Genomic DNA, 16903 nt, shown 5'->3' on the forward strand with positions numbered 1-16903 from the left:
CAACCACACCCACACCCACACCCACACACACACACACACACACACACACACACACACACACACACACACATACACACATACACACACGCAAACACACAAGCTAATTAAGGGGAATGTACAAGAGAAGAGGGGTCTCAAAAAGTGACCACTATAGCGTGGAGCATTAGAGAGTTCATGCTCAGCCTATATATTCAATACAGATCAGTGTAGGTTGCAAGCCCTTTAAATCAAGGAGAGAGAGATGTCAGGTGCTAATGGGTTTATTTAACCTGGTGTAATTCAATGAAACACGCGTAGCTGTACTAATAAACATCACCAAGACAAGTAAAAAATCGATCAAGGAAATTGTTTATTTTAACGTTTTTAGAGGCAAAGTCATCGTTCCTCATTCCTAAAATTGTAAAGCTTTCTGTTGGAATGCACATAAGGTACTTAAGGGGAATAACTTATTAACATAACATATATCACGTGTAAAATGTATGCATTGTATACAATGTATGTAAAGTACCCTGAGATCTGCAGAAAACTACCTCTATTGAAATAAAAAATAGCCATTATAAACTTGAAAATGTATTTATAGTGTATAAAGTAAGTGTCGTTCATAATGTACCTTCAGATCTGCCGAAAACAGCCTCACTTGAAAGCCCGGACCTTACTGATGTGGGGTGAGACAGGGGAGAAAAGGGGGAGGGGGGGGGAGAAAAAGGCTTTCTGGGAAAAAAAAGCTATTACTTTGGCAGCAGTGGTGTATGCAGGAAGGCAAAGTAATAGCCTAGTTTGTGAGATGAGGCTGTGATGAGGCGGATGTAGCTGGTGGGGAGATAGATAGAGAGAGAGAGAGAGAGAGAGAGAGAGAGAGAGAGAGAGAGAGAGAGAGAGAGAGAGAGAGAGAGAGAGAGAGAGAGAGAGAGAGAGAGAGAGAGAGAGAGAGAGGGAGAGAGAGAGAGAGAGAGAGAGAGAGAGAGAGAGAGGAGGTCAATAAAAACACCAGGGCTCTTAGAGGACTCAAATGGATTTTCGAGTCAATGCGCTATCAGTGTGACCCCCCACTACGTTGAAACAACAAACCATCATTTCTCAATTTATGTGACGAAAATGAAAGAACAGAGTACTGGTTTGGATGATTATGATGTGACCAGTATTGATAACTGCAGTGTTATATAGGTCATCTGTGGTCCAATGATCAGTATCCCCCAGATTTGAATGTATACAAGTTGATTATCGATTCATGATTGATTAAGTAATATTTATACATACATGTACGGTATTCATAATTTCTCTTTTCGTCATACCCTTTGTTAACAACCTCTATGTTTTACTTGCACATGAACACACACAAACACACACCTACACACCCACCATCACCCACACACAGACACACACACACACACACACACACACACACACACACACACACACACACACACACACACACACACACACACACACACACACACACACACACACACACAGAGACACACACAAGGGATAACACTGGGGTGAACAAGTGTGATATGGACAGCGTCGGAGCAGCGTGACTCATGCAGGCTTCGGGGTAGCAGCTGAGACGCCCGTGATGAAATCACTCCCCTCAAACCAGTTGACTGATCGTCACAGCTGGAATTCCGTGATTACGGATGTTGTCATAGAGCGATGCTAGTCACTGTTTATTTCAGGGAAGGTTTGAATCTTTCATGAAACTTTATGTTTTCCACGACGCGGGCTGCCATCTCCTCGCTCCCCATCCCTCATGAATCCACACACACAAGCACTTTGTGTATATATCCACGTCAAGGTCTGGCCCGGAATGGACTCAACACGAACACCAATCCATCAGACGTATCGTCTCTTTACCACAATTCCCTCCAGCGTGATTATTTCACGGTGGGCACCTCTGCGTTTCATTGTTTTATTTCCTCTGGGTGCGAATGGGGGAAGAGTTAACAGGCAGATCAAAGCGGCGGTGATTGTGTGAGGCAGCCATGCCGCTATTTGAAGCTTTCAGGCTCCATCCAGTCCCATCGACTAGGCCCCTCTCAGGCAGCCAATCACACGAGAGACGGCCGGGACCCCTGGGCCACTTTTAGTCCATAATCAACACCCCGCGGATGTCTGTGGAGCTCAGCTCTCATGCAGCAGCCAGCCAGTCACTCGCTGGTCCTTTGACCTGTGTGTGTGTGTGTGTGTGTGTGTGTGTGTGTGTGTGTGTGTGTGTGTGTGTGTGTGTGTGTGTGTGTGTGTGTGTGTGTGTGTGTGTGTGTGTGTGCGTGGTCAAACAGACACATGCATCACACGCAGACTATCCTTTTGCCTTGTGTGGTTACCTGTCCGGTTCAAACTGGGTTGGATTCGAAATCTGTGTGTGCAGCGATACCGTGTGTTGATACTGCGACGTCAAGATCGGGAAAATAGCACTAAAAGAAAAACACACGTTTGATTGTTTTGGGGATTTGGCCCAGGCCTGGTGGGAAGAATCCTATTGGGTTTGTGGTATTGTATTTGGAGCGGCATGATTACATTCACAGCACACACACGTGAGGAGATGGCGGGCCGGCCCCTTGGCTGAGAGCAGCAGACAGTGGAGGTCCCAGGGACAGATCTGAGGACTATCTCCCCAGGGACTCTGGCTCCGAGTGAGGCAGGACAGAGACAGTGCTGCCAGCTGTCTGTCAAGGAACTGGTTCATTCAGTTCGCATTCACACACAAATACACACACACACACACACACACACACACACACACACACGCACACACACACACACACACACACACACACACACACACACACACACACACACACACACACACACACACACACACACACAGACATACACATGCAAGCATGCACCCGCGGGCACGCAAACTCACACAAATAGACACACACACACAAACCCAGACAGCCATGACACACAGGCATGTGTGCACACACACACACACACTCATGCACACACACACACACACACACACACACACACACACACATACACACACACACACACACACACACACACACACACACACACACACACACACACACACACACACACACACACACACACACACACACACAGCTAATGAAAGGATTTTCCTCTAAATGTTTTCAACCGGGGACTAGAGACCCTTAAATGATTCAAATGCTGACATTTCCAGACTGAATAATTGTGCATCAGACACAATAAAACACATTTTCAAGGGTACGGTGGCAAAAGGACGATTTTTCCCTGTTAGATATTAAAGTGTCAAGACATTTCCCCTGCGTTCTGTTCCAGTATTATGTGTTAATGTCAAGGAAGAAAGTCTGGATACTGTGTACAGATAATAATCCGGAGCTAGGATGTCATTTTAGCCATCTTTACACGGCAACAATGTTGTGATTATGTCTGTTGATGAAGGTGGTTTTCAGGGCATATTTCCTCTTGCATCAAGCATGAATACAACCCCAATGCACATACTAATGCCAAACTTGTCATAGTATTTCTTCAATAAATTGAATTACTACCTCAAGGACTATATACTATCTGAAGTGGTTGGCAATACATGAGCGAGAAAATTGGAGATAATAATTATGGACCCTTGGGTCTCTTTGCCTGAAGAAAAACAAATAAATCACTGCAAGTCCGATTTGTCGTTTTTCCCGGGCTCGGCTGTGTTTTCAGTGGCGTGAGAATTGCGAGACTTATAAAAGAACCCTCTTTTTTCAGTCACTTTTTTTCAGTAATCTGTGCCGTTATACTTTGTTGGAGTAATATACACACACAAACACACAGAGGCAAGAAATGAAAAAAATGAAAAAAGTACATTACATAATTTAATGTCCGTCAATAAACATATTGTTTCATTACATCCTTTGAACACAGCATGGCTTTGATTCAATGACCGCCACATACTGCTGCAGTCATGCATCAGGGGCATCTTAAAACACAATGTGCTGTTGTTAACCCTTCACTCTGCCGAACACACGCAGGGGGACGTTTAAAAGAGAGAGACTACGATTTAAACTATCTGGTTACACCTAGGTACTCAAGAAGGCTATTTCTGGGGACAGCGTTCTATCCATTCAATTGAATTGATGACTATAAATACAAGACTGGGGTAATCAGTGTAGTCGAGGCAATGGGCTTGGCATCAATCACAGCCCACCACACTTTAATTAGCAGACTGAAACAGCCCATGTTTACGATGCTCTGGGAAACAACACATTGATCTGTCCCTCGAACACCGAATACAGTGAGGAGGGATGGAAAATAATGTGTGAAATTGTCAGGGGGCTGTTTTGGGGGTATTATGTGCAGGATCGTTTTTTATTTTTAAATGGAGTGTTATTTTCCGTGCACAGGTGGGCCCGTTTTAGACAGGAATATATCGGGCAATCGTTATATCCTCCCGGGTTAGGAAGTCATTTGAAGCTTCCGTCATCACCCCGGGAGGCAGTGTGAGCAAAAGCAGAAACACAGAGAGAGAGGAGAATATGAACCGCAACAATACTGTGAGATAGGGGATTCCTTATATGGAGACAAATCCAAAGCCAGAAATGAAAGGTATTGGTGACGTGGGGGGTTTATAACAGTTGATTCCCAGTTGTATACCAGCATTAAATAAGATGAAGTTTCTCCCTTTGTATGACCCGATGGATTACAACAGTATTAGGCTACATACTGGATGAATCCTGGCTGATATTTTAAACTGGATAATTCTCGTCAACAAAATGCATGCTAATTGAGATGGGAACAGAGGAACGGGCCTAATTGGATGAGAACAGTGCGAATCTCTAGAGTGGCAATTAATGTTTTGGAAATTCAAAAGTGTGTGACTAATTAGAATATACTCGAAATGTGCTTTGAAAAAAACCGGGAGTACAATTTCTTAATCGTAATTAGTAGATGGATAAACAGAGTAGGTTAATTTTGACAAAAATGCTTTAATTAAAGTAAGAATGTACAGCAAAGAGAGGCACGGCTATCTTAATTGACTGAGCGGTTCGTTTTCATTAGGAATGTGATTACAGCGCATACATTGATTAAAATTCTGCATTTGGTATGCAAATCATAGACACATGCAACACATTCATTCTCCATCGCCTGTGCAATTTCGTGAAAAACATCCCCCCTCAACTACTGCTTCAAATACATCACAGCGATTGTGAATACTTAGATTACAAAAAAACTGCCTTAGGGTGCGCTATGGCTCCACAGTTTAGCCTCACTTTTAATACCTTTACCTCAGTCACCAGCGGATTCAAATCCCACTCATAACGTGACCGTTTCACGTCTGAAGTTCTTAAATAAATCCAGAGACGTCCGTCTGTCTGAACATCCACTGTTCTCAGTAAGTGGCGCCATCAGTCACCAGTCACTGCGCCATTAAAGTTTCATGACCCCCCCCCCCCCCCGAGTCCCCCTCAGTACGCTCCGACAATGACCGCTTCCACCTCTTTGGAGGGTCTCCGGTCCGTCACCAGGAAGTTGATCATCCCCTCGGACTTGATGAGCAGGTTACATCCCAGGAAGAAGATCCCGAAGACCACGGTGAGGGACAGCACGCACATGACGGCGATCTGCACTACCCTCATGATGAAGAGGCTCCTCTCGTCCGGCGCGGTGGACACCAGGCCGTGGTCCGTCACCACCGAGGAAAAGTTGCAGCAGAAGAAGTCCTCAGTCTTGTTGAACAACCCGCCCAGGTCAGTCTGGTTGAATCCGGTCGAATTCATCGCCGCTTCAGAAGTTGAGGATGTCAGAGGAGGGAAGAAAAGGGGGAGAAATCCAGGGGAAACACTCCAACGCCAATCTAAACTGTGATTTTAATAAGGAGACGATCGAGGGAAGGAGCCCAACACATACACACACACAGGACAATGATTGAGTTGAGTTGCAGAAGTTGCCAGGTAGACTTTCTTTTTGGGTGAGGGGTCTTCTGTGGTTGATGGGTTTGCTTTGGCGTCGCACCACTAGATGTCTCGTGTAACCCGTGGCTGGTTTCAGTGCTGAATGGGAAGAGCGACCCGCGGTTCTTATAGCCTGCTGTACCTGGGGAGGGCGGACCGACCCACCGGGCTGGGAGGGACAGATCGCACAGCAACAGCGCCCCCAAAAGACCGTCATATGGATATCACATTTCACCATATCACACCTACCTACCTACCTGCCTGTCTGTCTGTCTGTCTGTCTGTCTGTCTGTCTGTCTGCCTGCCTGTCTGTCTGTCTGTCTGTCTGTCTGTCTGTCTGTCTGTCTGTCTGTCTGTCTGTCTGTCTGTCTGTCTGTCTGTCTGTCTGTCTGTCTGTCTGTCTGTCTGTCTGTCTGTCTGTCTGTCTGTCAATTTATAACAGTTGAACATTTATACAGTCTAAGTTAAAATGACCTGAATATGAATTTACTATTTATTTTAAAGCGGCTGCATATAATGTCACTAAATGCAAAGTGCCAGGTTATATACTGTTATATGAGCACTAGTGCAGGTCTATATCACATGTCATATATCTTCGACCCCTAGGTGGCGGCATTGCACTGCATACCAATACATATTTACTGTGGCTGTACTTGAGGCTCAGTTATATTGTAAAGCATCAGACGTGGGATTGTAGACTGTTACGTCTCATACGGACATGTGCCTTTCACACACACACACACACACACACACACACACACACACACACACACACACACACACACACACACACACACACACACACACACACACACACACACACACACACACACACACACACACACACACACGCGTTATCTTTGCCTTTCCTCCACGAATATATTAATCACCTGTATCCCAACGAAAACACAAACAAACCAAAATGCATTCTTTTTTTACATTGACCCATCGTAGTTGAATGTAGTACTGCATTGAGCAGCTGCGGGACAAATGCCTCCATTTACCAGAGACCAATGACGACACACGAGGATCTCCTGATCGACGCGGCTTCCGACCAATCACAAACCAGCACACGGAGACACGGGTTGTAGGTTGCGCTAACCTCGTTCCCAGGCGTTCTCGTCTCGCCTGGAACTGGGATGCTCAGTATGAGCGTTATTGGCGAGAGAGAGGGCGGGTTCTCTCATCTACACTGGTTTAGCCATAGGGGTTCAGCGGTGAGAGATGAGGAAGAGAGGGAGGGACTTCTGATAGACAACTATGTTTCCATCAAATGTTACGGATATTACTTTGTTGATTTTTTCGTTAAAACACATTTTTTATTCTCCTTTTCGTTTACCTTCATCTTGCCATGTTTTTATTCTTCTAGCTCCGGGGACTGTTGACAGTGCGTACACAGCTCATAGGACACCGGGAGACCGGATATTGCGTTGCGGGAGACCGGGATAACGCTACAATTCAGGATCCTCTCCCATCGTAGAGGTTGTAGGTTGTGCAGATGTTAGATTGCGCTAAAGAGGAGTACCGCGCGTCTGGCCGTCTGGCTGTAACACATCATATTCTGTCGGAGGACAGGTGGTGCACACATAGACATGTTTTTGCTGCATATCAATTGGGCCCAAATGAAAAGATGAAGCGGCATCCGAAACTCACCAGGACGTGTAGGTTTGCGTGACGGGGGAGAGACTGCATAACAACTAGGCAGCAATTTAATTGAGTCGTCTAATAACGGTGGGCATTATGGACGCTATAACGGGACCGCTGCCGTCTTATTGATTGTGGATCGCTCGGTGCTGAGATGGGCTGCAGGCAGTGCACTTGAAATAAAAACCCGTCTGCCGGACTATCTGATCCGTTTAATTCGCACGTAATGTGTCTTCTTGGGTAATGTCTCTTATCACTATTCAACACGTTGCTGGCAAGCAAGGCTGGAATGGGTCCATGTCTGAACTGCGTCTATAATTTCTGTAAGTACATCATCGTTCATTTGAAGTGTTGTATGTGCATGAATTATTGTAGCAATCTGGGATCTGCATTAATGTTGGTTGTTAACATTACCATTTGGTTTTATGCATGATGAGCGGGAGGGACAGGGACAGCCCATGAACCGTAATAATTCAGGTTAACAGTCAAAGTCTCGTTTTTCTCCCACAGCTGAATGAAACAATGTTGTTAATGTGCACAGCACAATCATCCTACTTCCAGTGGACCCTTAAGTTTTGCCAAAGGGAGGCCTACTCGATGGACATTAATAATTGGATTGAGTGACATTGTTGATTGCCTTGCGTAGCTCGTACCTTAAAGAGTAACGTACTGTCAGAGAAGAATAGCTTAGTATAACCTAACTTATCCGGATCATGTCCCGTTCCCCGCATGTCCGCTGAGCGATTAAGACAGGCAGGTAGTGAAGAGGTTAAGCTGATCAGCCCTGGGTTGCTTTCTTATACTCACCGCCTGTTCTGGGTTACACGAGAGATATAAAACAACATGTCCCATAGGTGGATGTGTGTGTATACGTGAATGTGGATGTGGTAGGATAAGGTCATGTGTGTGTATAAGTGAAGTTGTGTGTGTGTGTGTGTGTGTGTGTCTGTGTGTGTGTGCTTGTACATGTGAAGGTGTATAAGTGAATATGTGCGTGCATAAGGGAATGTGTGTATACGTGAAGGTGTGTAAGTGAATATGTGTGTATAACTGAACATATATGTACAGTGAACATGTGTGTAAAAGTGAATGTGTGAGTGACGTATAAGGCAATGCGTATGAATAAGTGAATGTGTATGTAAAAGTGAATGTGTGTGTGTGTGTGTGTGTGTGTGTGTGTGTGTGTGTGTGTGTGTGTGTGTGTGTGTGTGTGTGTGTGTGTGTGTGTGTGTGTGTGTGTGTGTGTGTGTGTGTGTGTGTGTGTGTGTGTGTGTGTGTAAGTGAAGGTGTGTGCAACTCGTTTACTGAAAAACAAACCCTCCATCCAAGTAGTGTCAGTCTCCAGGGTGGTCCGTGCCGTCTCTCAGTGTCTCCAACCTATTTGACCGGCGGGTGCAGCAGGTATACCGAGCTAGTCTAGGACTGTCACTCAAGGTTATTTAAATCCACCGCCGATCACAAAGCCACTTTATTAATAACCCAAGTCAAGGCGAACCAAACCCTTTTACATCCGTCTGCCAAATAGGCTGCCGACCAGCTCGCTCGGAGACGCTGTTCATAAATGCCAGTTTTGTGAGGCCACGTGCGGGTCGTGGTGTTTGTGTCGGTGGGTGTGTGTGTGGGGGGCGACCATGTGGTTAGTAATGGATGAAGGGACCTTGTGTTAGTGCACTGTCGGGCAGATGGGAAATATTCATCCGCTCTGAATAATGAGCCAGACTGCCGATGAGAGACTGGGAGCTGGGGGCTGCCTGCGGATTGGTCGATGGCCTCGTGGTCAGACCGCAGTAGTAGTAGATCGACCCAGGAATATACCTTCCTGTATGATCTGCGGGAAAACGAAATGAAACAAACCACAGAGACACAAGGCCATTTTTTGGTATTTTGCTACAACATTCATCCATAATCTCGGGGAAGTTGTATTGATTTCCGTGCGGGTTGATTCTGGTGGCGTGCAGAATTGTCCGTCAGGTGGAGGATTGGCTATTTCGAAAACACAAGCTCATCATTCCTATCAAGTATTGAGAGAGAAGCTTTACCAGACTCATTAGCCCAGGAGTAACCATCGGAAGACACTGAAGAGAGAGAGTCTTGTTCCCCTGTCAACGGGTGCTGTGGTCAGCTGTTACTTGCTCAGTAGATTAACAGGTATAGAGCCAGGCAGACAGGGAGATTCTCACAGTACATAGACAGATATCAACATAGACAAATAGACAGAGTCGCACGGTCTATAGACAGGTACCATATAGCCAGGCAGATTTTCACAGAACATAGACAGACGGGTACATAGACAAATAGACAGTAGACAGATATAGTAGTCTAACATACTTATCCTCTGCATGTTACGATACTACCGTACTTTGATTTTCATCTCATCGTCAAAGCAACGTTTCTTTTCTAGACGAGCCCATAAACACAAACACTTATCTAAACGCCTCATCAGAACCTGGGATGGCGTCCAATCAACGCAGTCCGTAGCCTCCACCTGTGTTGATTGGACTGTGCTGATTGCTTATCTCTCGCTGAGGCGGCTGTGAGGCCCGTCAAGGTGTCCATCTGCCGCCTGTCTGGAGGAGCCGGAGGAAGCTGTTGTGCTGGGGTCCTGATTATCAGCTGCACCGGGATCAAACGCGTGCGATGCAGCTGGGCCCAGGCAGCCTTGTTGTTGAAATGAGATAACACAGTCTAGCCCAGGCTGAGTGTCAGTACCGGGGATAGACGGTGCAGGCGTAAGAAAGCACAGAAGGTGGAGGTGTGTGTGTGTGTGTGTGTGTGTGTGTGTGTGTGTGTGTGTGTGTGTGTGTGTGTGTGTGTGTGTGTGTGTGTGTGTGTGTGTGTGTGTGTGTGTGTGTGGTGTGTGTGTGTGTGTGTGTGTGTGTGTGTGTGTGTGTGTGTGACTGTGTGTGAGAGAGGAGTGCTGTCAGCCGGCTCTAGACTGAGGGAAGGGTATGATAAGGAAATGGGATTGTCACCTTGTCTGTAATGGATTCTGAAGGCGTTGTCTTCATGGGTACCGAAAGCAAGGATATGTTGTCGACTTTTCTAAGGAAACATAAAGGTGTGCGTTTATAAGACATTCACAAACACAAACATCTCCAAAAGCCCACTTTCGAAAATGTTAACATCCAGAGTGAGACTTTATTTATTTTCATAACTTGCTTTCAAAAACCCTTGGCCTCAAAATACATAATTTTGTAAATACTCTAGAAGACCATATTGTGGTTTTATGAATACTTTATTGATCCACAGGGGAAATTCAAATTATAGCCTATCTCGCAATGTGTGTATCCTGCAGTCTGAGGCCAGGTACTCAAATCTTATGGGGTCCTGAATGGGTCCAGATTGCTTTCTTTCATGTGTTGCACGGCTATGCGCATAGTGCTTGGAAACGTAATTCTGATACTCAACAATTTACATTTTCATTAGAGTGTGCATTTCATGCCCATGTCATTTCTGTTTTCCTAAACACTATGTTGGGGCTGAAAGCTATCTGCCAAGACCTGGTCACTGATGAAAGCTCGACAGCATCATTTGCCGTCACTTATCCTTTCAGTGGGGGGGGGGGGGGGGAGGGGGGGGGGTGGCTGTGCAGATGAATGAAATGCATTAGATGGACACAGATCTTGGGGAGTCCACAAAAACCCAGAGAAACGGGCAAAACAAGAGAGTAGCCACGCGAATACACCTTGTTTACTTGTCCATCCCCGCCACAGGATCCTTTTTAAACGTCTCTTTCATCTCAAAACACTTTGAACTTCTACGCTCCATCTTTTCCTTCACCGGGCTCTTTTTTCCGTGCTCCTGTTAGCTTCTTGACCTTACGACCCCTTCTACAGAAGCCCTCCGCTAGTGGTCGCCGCGAAAACCGCTGAGTGGACACAAGGCCACCCTGATGCCTCTCCTTCTACCTCCCTCTCCCCTCCCCTCCTCCCCTCCACAGTGGATGATGTGTGTTCTCCAGCTGTCTTCGAACCTGCCCCTGTCGGCCCGCCCTGACCTCCCAGCCAACCAGCGCCACCGGCAGCAGCAGCAGCAGCAGCAGCAGACGTCTCACTTCTGAACACTTAAACCACCACCTACCCTGACCCCCCCTTCACCTTCGCCCTGTCCCTCTGGCCGTCGGCCCCTCCGTCCGTCCGTCCGTCCGTTCGTCCGTCCGTCCGTCCGTCCGTCCGTCCCAGTGCTGCGATGCGGCGGTTTGTGTACTGTAAGGTGGTGCTCACCACCTCTCTGGTGTGGGTGCTGGTGGACGTCTTCCTGCTGCTCTACTTCAGCGAGTGCAACAAATGTGACGACAGGAAGGACCGCTCGCTCCTGCCTGCGCTCAGAGGTGAGTCGTAGTCTCCCCCCCCCCAAAGGAACAACCATCCTTTGACCTTTATGTGCTTGTTCCTTGTTTCCTTCTGGACCACTAGAAAAAAGGCTAAAGAGGCGGTTTGTTACGTGTGTGTGTGTTTGTGTGTGTGTGTGTGTGTGTGTGTGTGTGTGTGTGTCTGTGTGTGTGTCTGTGTGTGTGTGTTCAGACTGTGCTGTGGCAACGAGTGTTCGGGTGGGTATTTGTTCTACTCATTTGCATTTGTGTTGGACTGCATGGTTTCACCGACCCCACAAATGTCTATTTTTGGCCAAGGAGTTTGATATGTGGAGTTAATGGATCCTCAGGGCGGAAGACTTAAACGTCAAATTGGCCTGATAGAGAAAGCCCTTGGATGTGGTCCCCTGGCTGGCTATCTGGGACAATGAGTTTATTAGCCTGAACCGCGGCTGCGGGCCAGCCCTCTTTAGCAGGCTATTTCCTTCCTTCCTCAAGTAAGCGGGCTCCCAGAGAGGATGGCTGGGACGTTTTAAACAGGGGAACGAGGTGGGAAGACGCTGCAGAGACAGTTAACGGTCGTCGCGGAGATTTGAAGACACAAACGCACACAAACACGTACGCACACACACAGAAGTGCGGCGGTCTCCCGTTACACGGCGCTCACGGGGTGTCTGCTGCTGTGTTACGTCATGCGATCAATAAGTGTGTCAAGATCGATACAAATCTAAATAGACGGCGCAACCTTAAGATGGTGCAAAGAGAAAACAGGGGACAGAAGGCTCATAGAGAAAAGGGAGGACAGAAGTCTTATTTTATCAGTATTCGTCTTCTGCTGCACCATGAAAACCAGACGTTGTAACACCAAACCAGCCCTGCATTCAAATAAACGGGACAAATCGCTATTCTGTTGAAAAGCCTTGAAACATCATCCAAACGCTCACCTCTCAACACCGCTGTCTGCTGAGCTGTTATATCATAATCCCGCAGGGGAAGCAAATCCCAGTGTTTGTTATGTGTGAGTTCGTGGAGGCTGTGGGTGATGGGGAGGCTGAGGAGGTTGAGGATGCTGAGCCAGTACGAATCCCTCCTGTGATCGACACATCCTATCTTCCAGAGTGTCCCTTTTTAAGGTCTGGTTAGCACAGGATCAGGCGTTGCGGGCGAAAAGGCCGGTTCAACCGTGCTTTTGAATGGGGGTAATGCGTTTAAGCTGCGGCGGTGGGAGTCAGCATGGGGCTGTGAAAGAATTGAAACTGAATAAACTATCGAGAATAAACAATTACGTCAGGCCAGCGATCAGACCGGCAGTCACCCACGGGAAGCAGAACCTGGCCTACCACGTAACATTAGCATTGTGGCTTATGACTGTTTACGATAAACCCTGAAGACAGAAGAGAGACCGGTCACCTCCGTCCTTTCCAGAAATTAACTTAAACCACCCGAGGGGTTTAAGTTCACAACGTTATGTCACAGAAACGGGCCAGGAACTGACACTCCCACTTCGACGCCGCAGTTTGCGGTAATTGCCGCAACGCCTGATTTGGTGCAAATGAGGGCTAAGACATGTGTTAGAGTTAGCCTTGAACGGTTTCACTGTCGGGTGTTTACACACTCAGGGCTTTGGGAGCCATCGTGAATCTCCATCAAAGTCAAAAGGCGATCCATTCGGTGTGCCAAAGTTGTGAAAGCACAACGTATCTCATCTTCAATGTCCGGATCAGTTTCTACTGATTTAGTAATGACTCAACCACGACAGGCCTGTGTTGGTCCGTAGAACGGACCTCTATAGTGAACTGTTGGATATTGATTTTAACCTGATCCCTGCGAGGTCATTGTAGGGAGGGTAAAACGAGCTGTGGTGAGGAGATCAAAACACCGCTCGGCTTTATTCAATACGTGCGCGCAATCCCAGAATCTGTTCTGTTCATTATGGCTTTTTCTTTATGAAACATAAGAAGACTGTTCTTCCAGAATGAATTATGGATTTTTCAACACTCAAGTATTTCTAATGTTTGCTTTTCCTTGAACGAATATTACCTTTCCTACGTTGACAAAGGGCAATCTAGAGTCTTTCTTCAAACATATCAACCTCAGCAAAAGTTATGTTTAGAAAAAAGGCTCATATCTCATTTCAACATTTTTCAGTGCTTGGCCATTTCTTTATCGTGGCCCCTGAAGCAATCGTGGGTAAAGATGGTCGGTCATCATCATTTGGCTGGAAATAGACTGTGGAGAGTTGCAGTCTAATAGTGTGTGTATGTGTGTTTTTGTGTGCGTAAGTGCGAGGGTGTGTGTGTGTGTGTGTGTGTGTGTGTGTGTGTGTGTGTGTGTGTGTGTGTGTGTGTGTGTGTGTGTGTGTGTGTGTGTGTGAACCACACCTCCTTCGGCTCTGACCCGTTGGGAAGACTCTGGGGGGGGTATCCACAGCATCGCTCATCACTCACTCAGACCCGTGATACAAGTGTCTTACAAAGTAAAAATAAATAAATAAATCCTCAGACTGCATGATCGCACAGACTAAATGCAGCGTGAAGAGGTAGCTGTGGGAGGTTGAGGCGGTGCTGGGGGAACGGTTGATAGCCAGGTCTGCCCGTGGATCAGCACTTCCACCGGGGGTGAGCGTTTGGATCCCGCCGGTGCTGCAGATACTCAGCCAGGCACGCGGACGCTGAGGACCGGTAACGGCTCATGTCGGGCAATCAGAACTCCTCAAACGTGGAGGGTTGAGCGCCGTATGAATCATGCATGGTTAATCAACGTGGCGTATCGAACGCTGCTTAGAAAAGTCTTTGGGTTGGTGCAGTGATGCGATGTGTTCCGGCTGTCGCAGGGGGGGGGGGGGGGGGTCCGTGGTGCGGGGGCTCCTCTGGGGTGTGTAGGCACGCACGCTCGCGTGGACGTGAGGATAATTAGCGGCGTGTTTGAATTTGATCAGAGCAATCTGTCTGTCTAGCCAGGCAGACGCAGACCTCTGCCTGGGGAACGCGCAGGGACTTTGATCGGGGGAACTTTTAATCAACTGTTTCTAATGAAATCCACAAAGCCCTCCTCATAAACTAGTGTTTTAAGTGGTTATATGAACGAGGTTATATAAAGGTCCAATCAGTCTATGCAAAGAAACAATAACAAGAAAACTGACCCGTGTCTTGTTGGGGTGAGGTGTGGGCGGATCAAAGCGGCCAGCCAACCTACAATAAAAGATGCAATGAAACAACCGGTGAAACATTACACACGAGCGAGCGTCTTGTGCTTCGCCGGAGTGGAGAGGACAGCGGAAGCCTCTCGCTGGGCTCCCGTGTCTGGAGGTGTTCAGGGCCCAGAAGACTTATTAGGCTTATTAGTGTTAGCGGGACGTCGGGCCCACGCTGCAGGCAGGGTTGCTGGGCGAGACCGAAGCCCCTGGGAGTCTAACTCCTCTGTTTTCTTCTCGGTGGATCGTAGTCGTGGCTCATCATGGAGGCTCTTTGTCCTCTGTAGGTGAAGTGAAGCGATGTGCATCAAGGCTCAGTACCAGGGGAACAAATCTGGCTCGTTGATGAATATTAATGTATAATATTCATTATGGATGATTAGTGACTGGTTATTCTGACTTTGTCAAGGTGGTCTGCTGAATCCATTGATCAGTACCGAAAATAGTTATTAGTTTGATTTCAAACTTTGTATTTACCTCTACTATTTCTAAACGTATTTACACCTTTGCTTTTATTTTATTCAGTTGGAAAAAAACATAAGCGGTCTTCAAGTCGTGCCTCTCATCACCTGTAACTTTCTCTTGTGGCCATGTCTTTGTCGGCGTGAGATGTTTAACCCAACACATCGTGACCCTAGCCCTTTACCGATAGCAGACTCCAGCACTGATTAGCAGTGGTCAGAATTTCCTGAGGTTTTCAGGGTCAACCTTGAAGCTGCTGTTTACTCCCCAGCTCTCGCTGCTCGGCGTAGACAAGCTGTCTAGAGGGAGACTCATGACCTGGTGTACACCTGCTCTTCATGCAGGAATCCATGGTCAATTATTCAATAGGATAGAGTGAATGAACACCATATTCAAATGCAAGCTTAGAAGCTCTCTCTTACAGGGTACATATGGAATAGGTCTTCCTTTATTGATTATGGTGCGGCATGGTGTTGTTAATATTTGAAGACTTTCAAATAAATCAAAAGAGTAGTCTTTGGGTTTCAATGTCAATTAACTTGTCCCGGCATTATGCTCCTCCTAACAGGAGGAAGAAAAACTGGATGTTACCTCCGCCTACTCCTCAGTGAAACAGGCTTTGGCGTCGATACGAAGGCTCACCTGCAGAATAACACAGTGGGGCCGTGCCCTGCAGAGCTCTGGACGTGACGGACAGGTTGCCCAATAATCCTGATCAGATCTGTGGCCAAGCCCATCAGATTTAAGACAGCGGCCTAATGGAGCGTGTCAGGAAGCTCCATTGAGAAAAGGAGTGTGTGTGTGTGTGTGGGGGGAAGTCGACAACACAGCATAAAGAGGAGAATCAGGGGTCAGGGGTCGGCCTGGAATCCTCTTAACCTGAGCTCACGTGACTCGTGTGAATTGTGTGGGGCCATTGAGAGGAAATCGCTGCATTTACTCAGAGAGATTATTAGAGAGAGAGAGAGAGAGAGAGAGAGAGAGAGAGAGAGAGAGAGAGAGAGAGAGAGAGAGAGAGAGAGAGAGAGAGAGAGAGAGAGAGAGAGAGAGAGAGAGAGAGAGAGAGAGAGAGAGAGAGAGAGAGAGAGAGAGAGAGAGAGAGAGAGGGCCTTTGTATTAGTGCATTTGTGTGTGTGTGTGTGTCTGAGAGAGATAGGGAGATAGAGACACCAGATATATACTCCTAGTGTGTGTGTGAATGTGTGTGTGTGTGTGTGTGTGTGTTTGTGCGTTTCAGAGAGCGGCAGAGATGCATATATATATTCCTTGTGTGTGTGTGTTGTGTGTGTTTAAGAGTGAGGGAGAGAGAGGTAGAGACACCAGATACATAGTCCTGGCTCGATTGTGTGTGAGTGTGTGTGTGCGCGCACGCGCGCGCGCGTGCGTGTGTGTGTGTTTGAGAGAGAG

At 47.0% G+C, this 16903-nt stretch overlaps 2 protein-coding genes across 5 annotated transcripts in view; one reads left to right on the forward strand and one right to left on the reverse strand.

Annotated features, from left to right (window-relative positions):
- Nucleotides 1–3796: 3796 nt before the first annotated feature.
- On the reverse strand, nt 3797–6324 carry rprma (reprimo, TP53 dependent G2 arrest mediator candidate a). Its single transcript, XM_060040240.1, has one exon. The coding sequence runs from the start codon at nt 5709–5711 to the stop codon at nt 5400–5402; it is 312 nt and encodes a 103-aa protein (XP_059896223.1). The 5' UTR covers nt 5712–6324; the 3' UTR covers nt 3797–5399.
- A 4775-nt stretch (nt 6325–11099) lies between these two features.
- Nucleotides 11100–16903, forward strand: part of galnt13 (UDP-N-acetyl-alpha-D-galactosamine:polypeptide N-acetylgalactosaminyltransferase 13) — a 35208-nt gene continuing 29404 nt past the window's right edge. For 2 of the 4 annotated variants that reach the window (XM_060039770.1, XM_060039771.1), the window contains exon 1: nt 11100–11859. In XM_060039770.1, the coding sequence (XP_059895753.1) occupies nt 11718–11859 (142 nt within the window). In that variant the 5' untranslated portion in view covers nt 11100–11717. The remainder of the gene's footprint in view (nt 11860–16903) is intronic. The other 2 variants (XM_060039772.1, XM_060039773.1) reach the window with 2 other exon arrangements.

This window comes from Gadus macrocephalus, chromosome 20, assembly GCF_031168955.1.
Source record: "Gadus macrocephalus chromosome 20, ASM3116895v1".
NCBI classification, from domain to species: domain Eukaryota; kingdom Metazoa; phylum Chordata; class Actinopteri; order Gadiformes; family Gadidae; genus Gadus; species Gadus macrocephalus.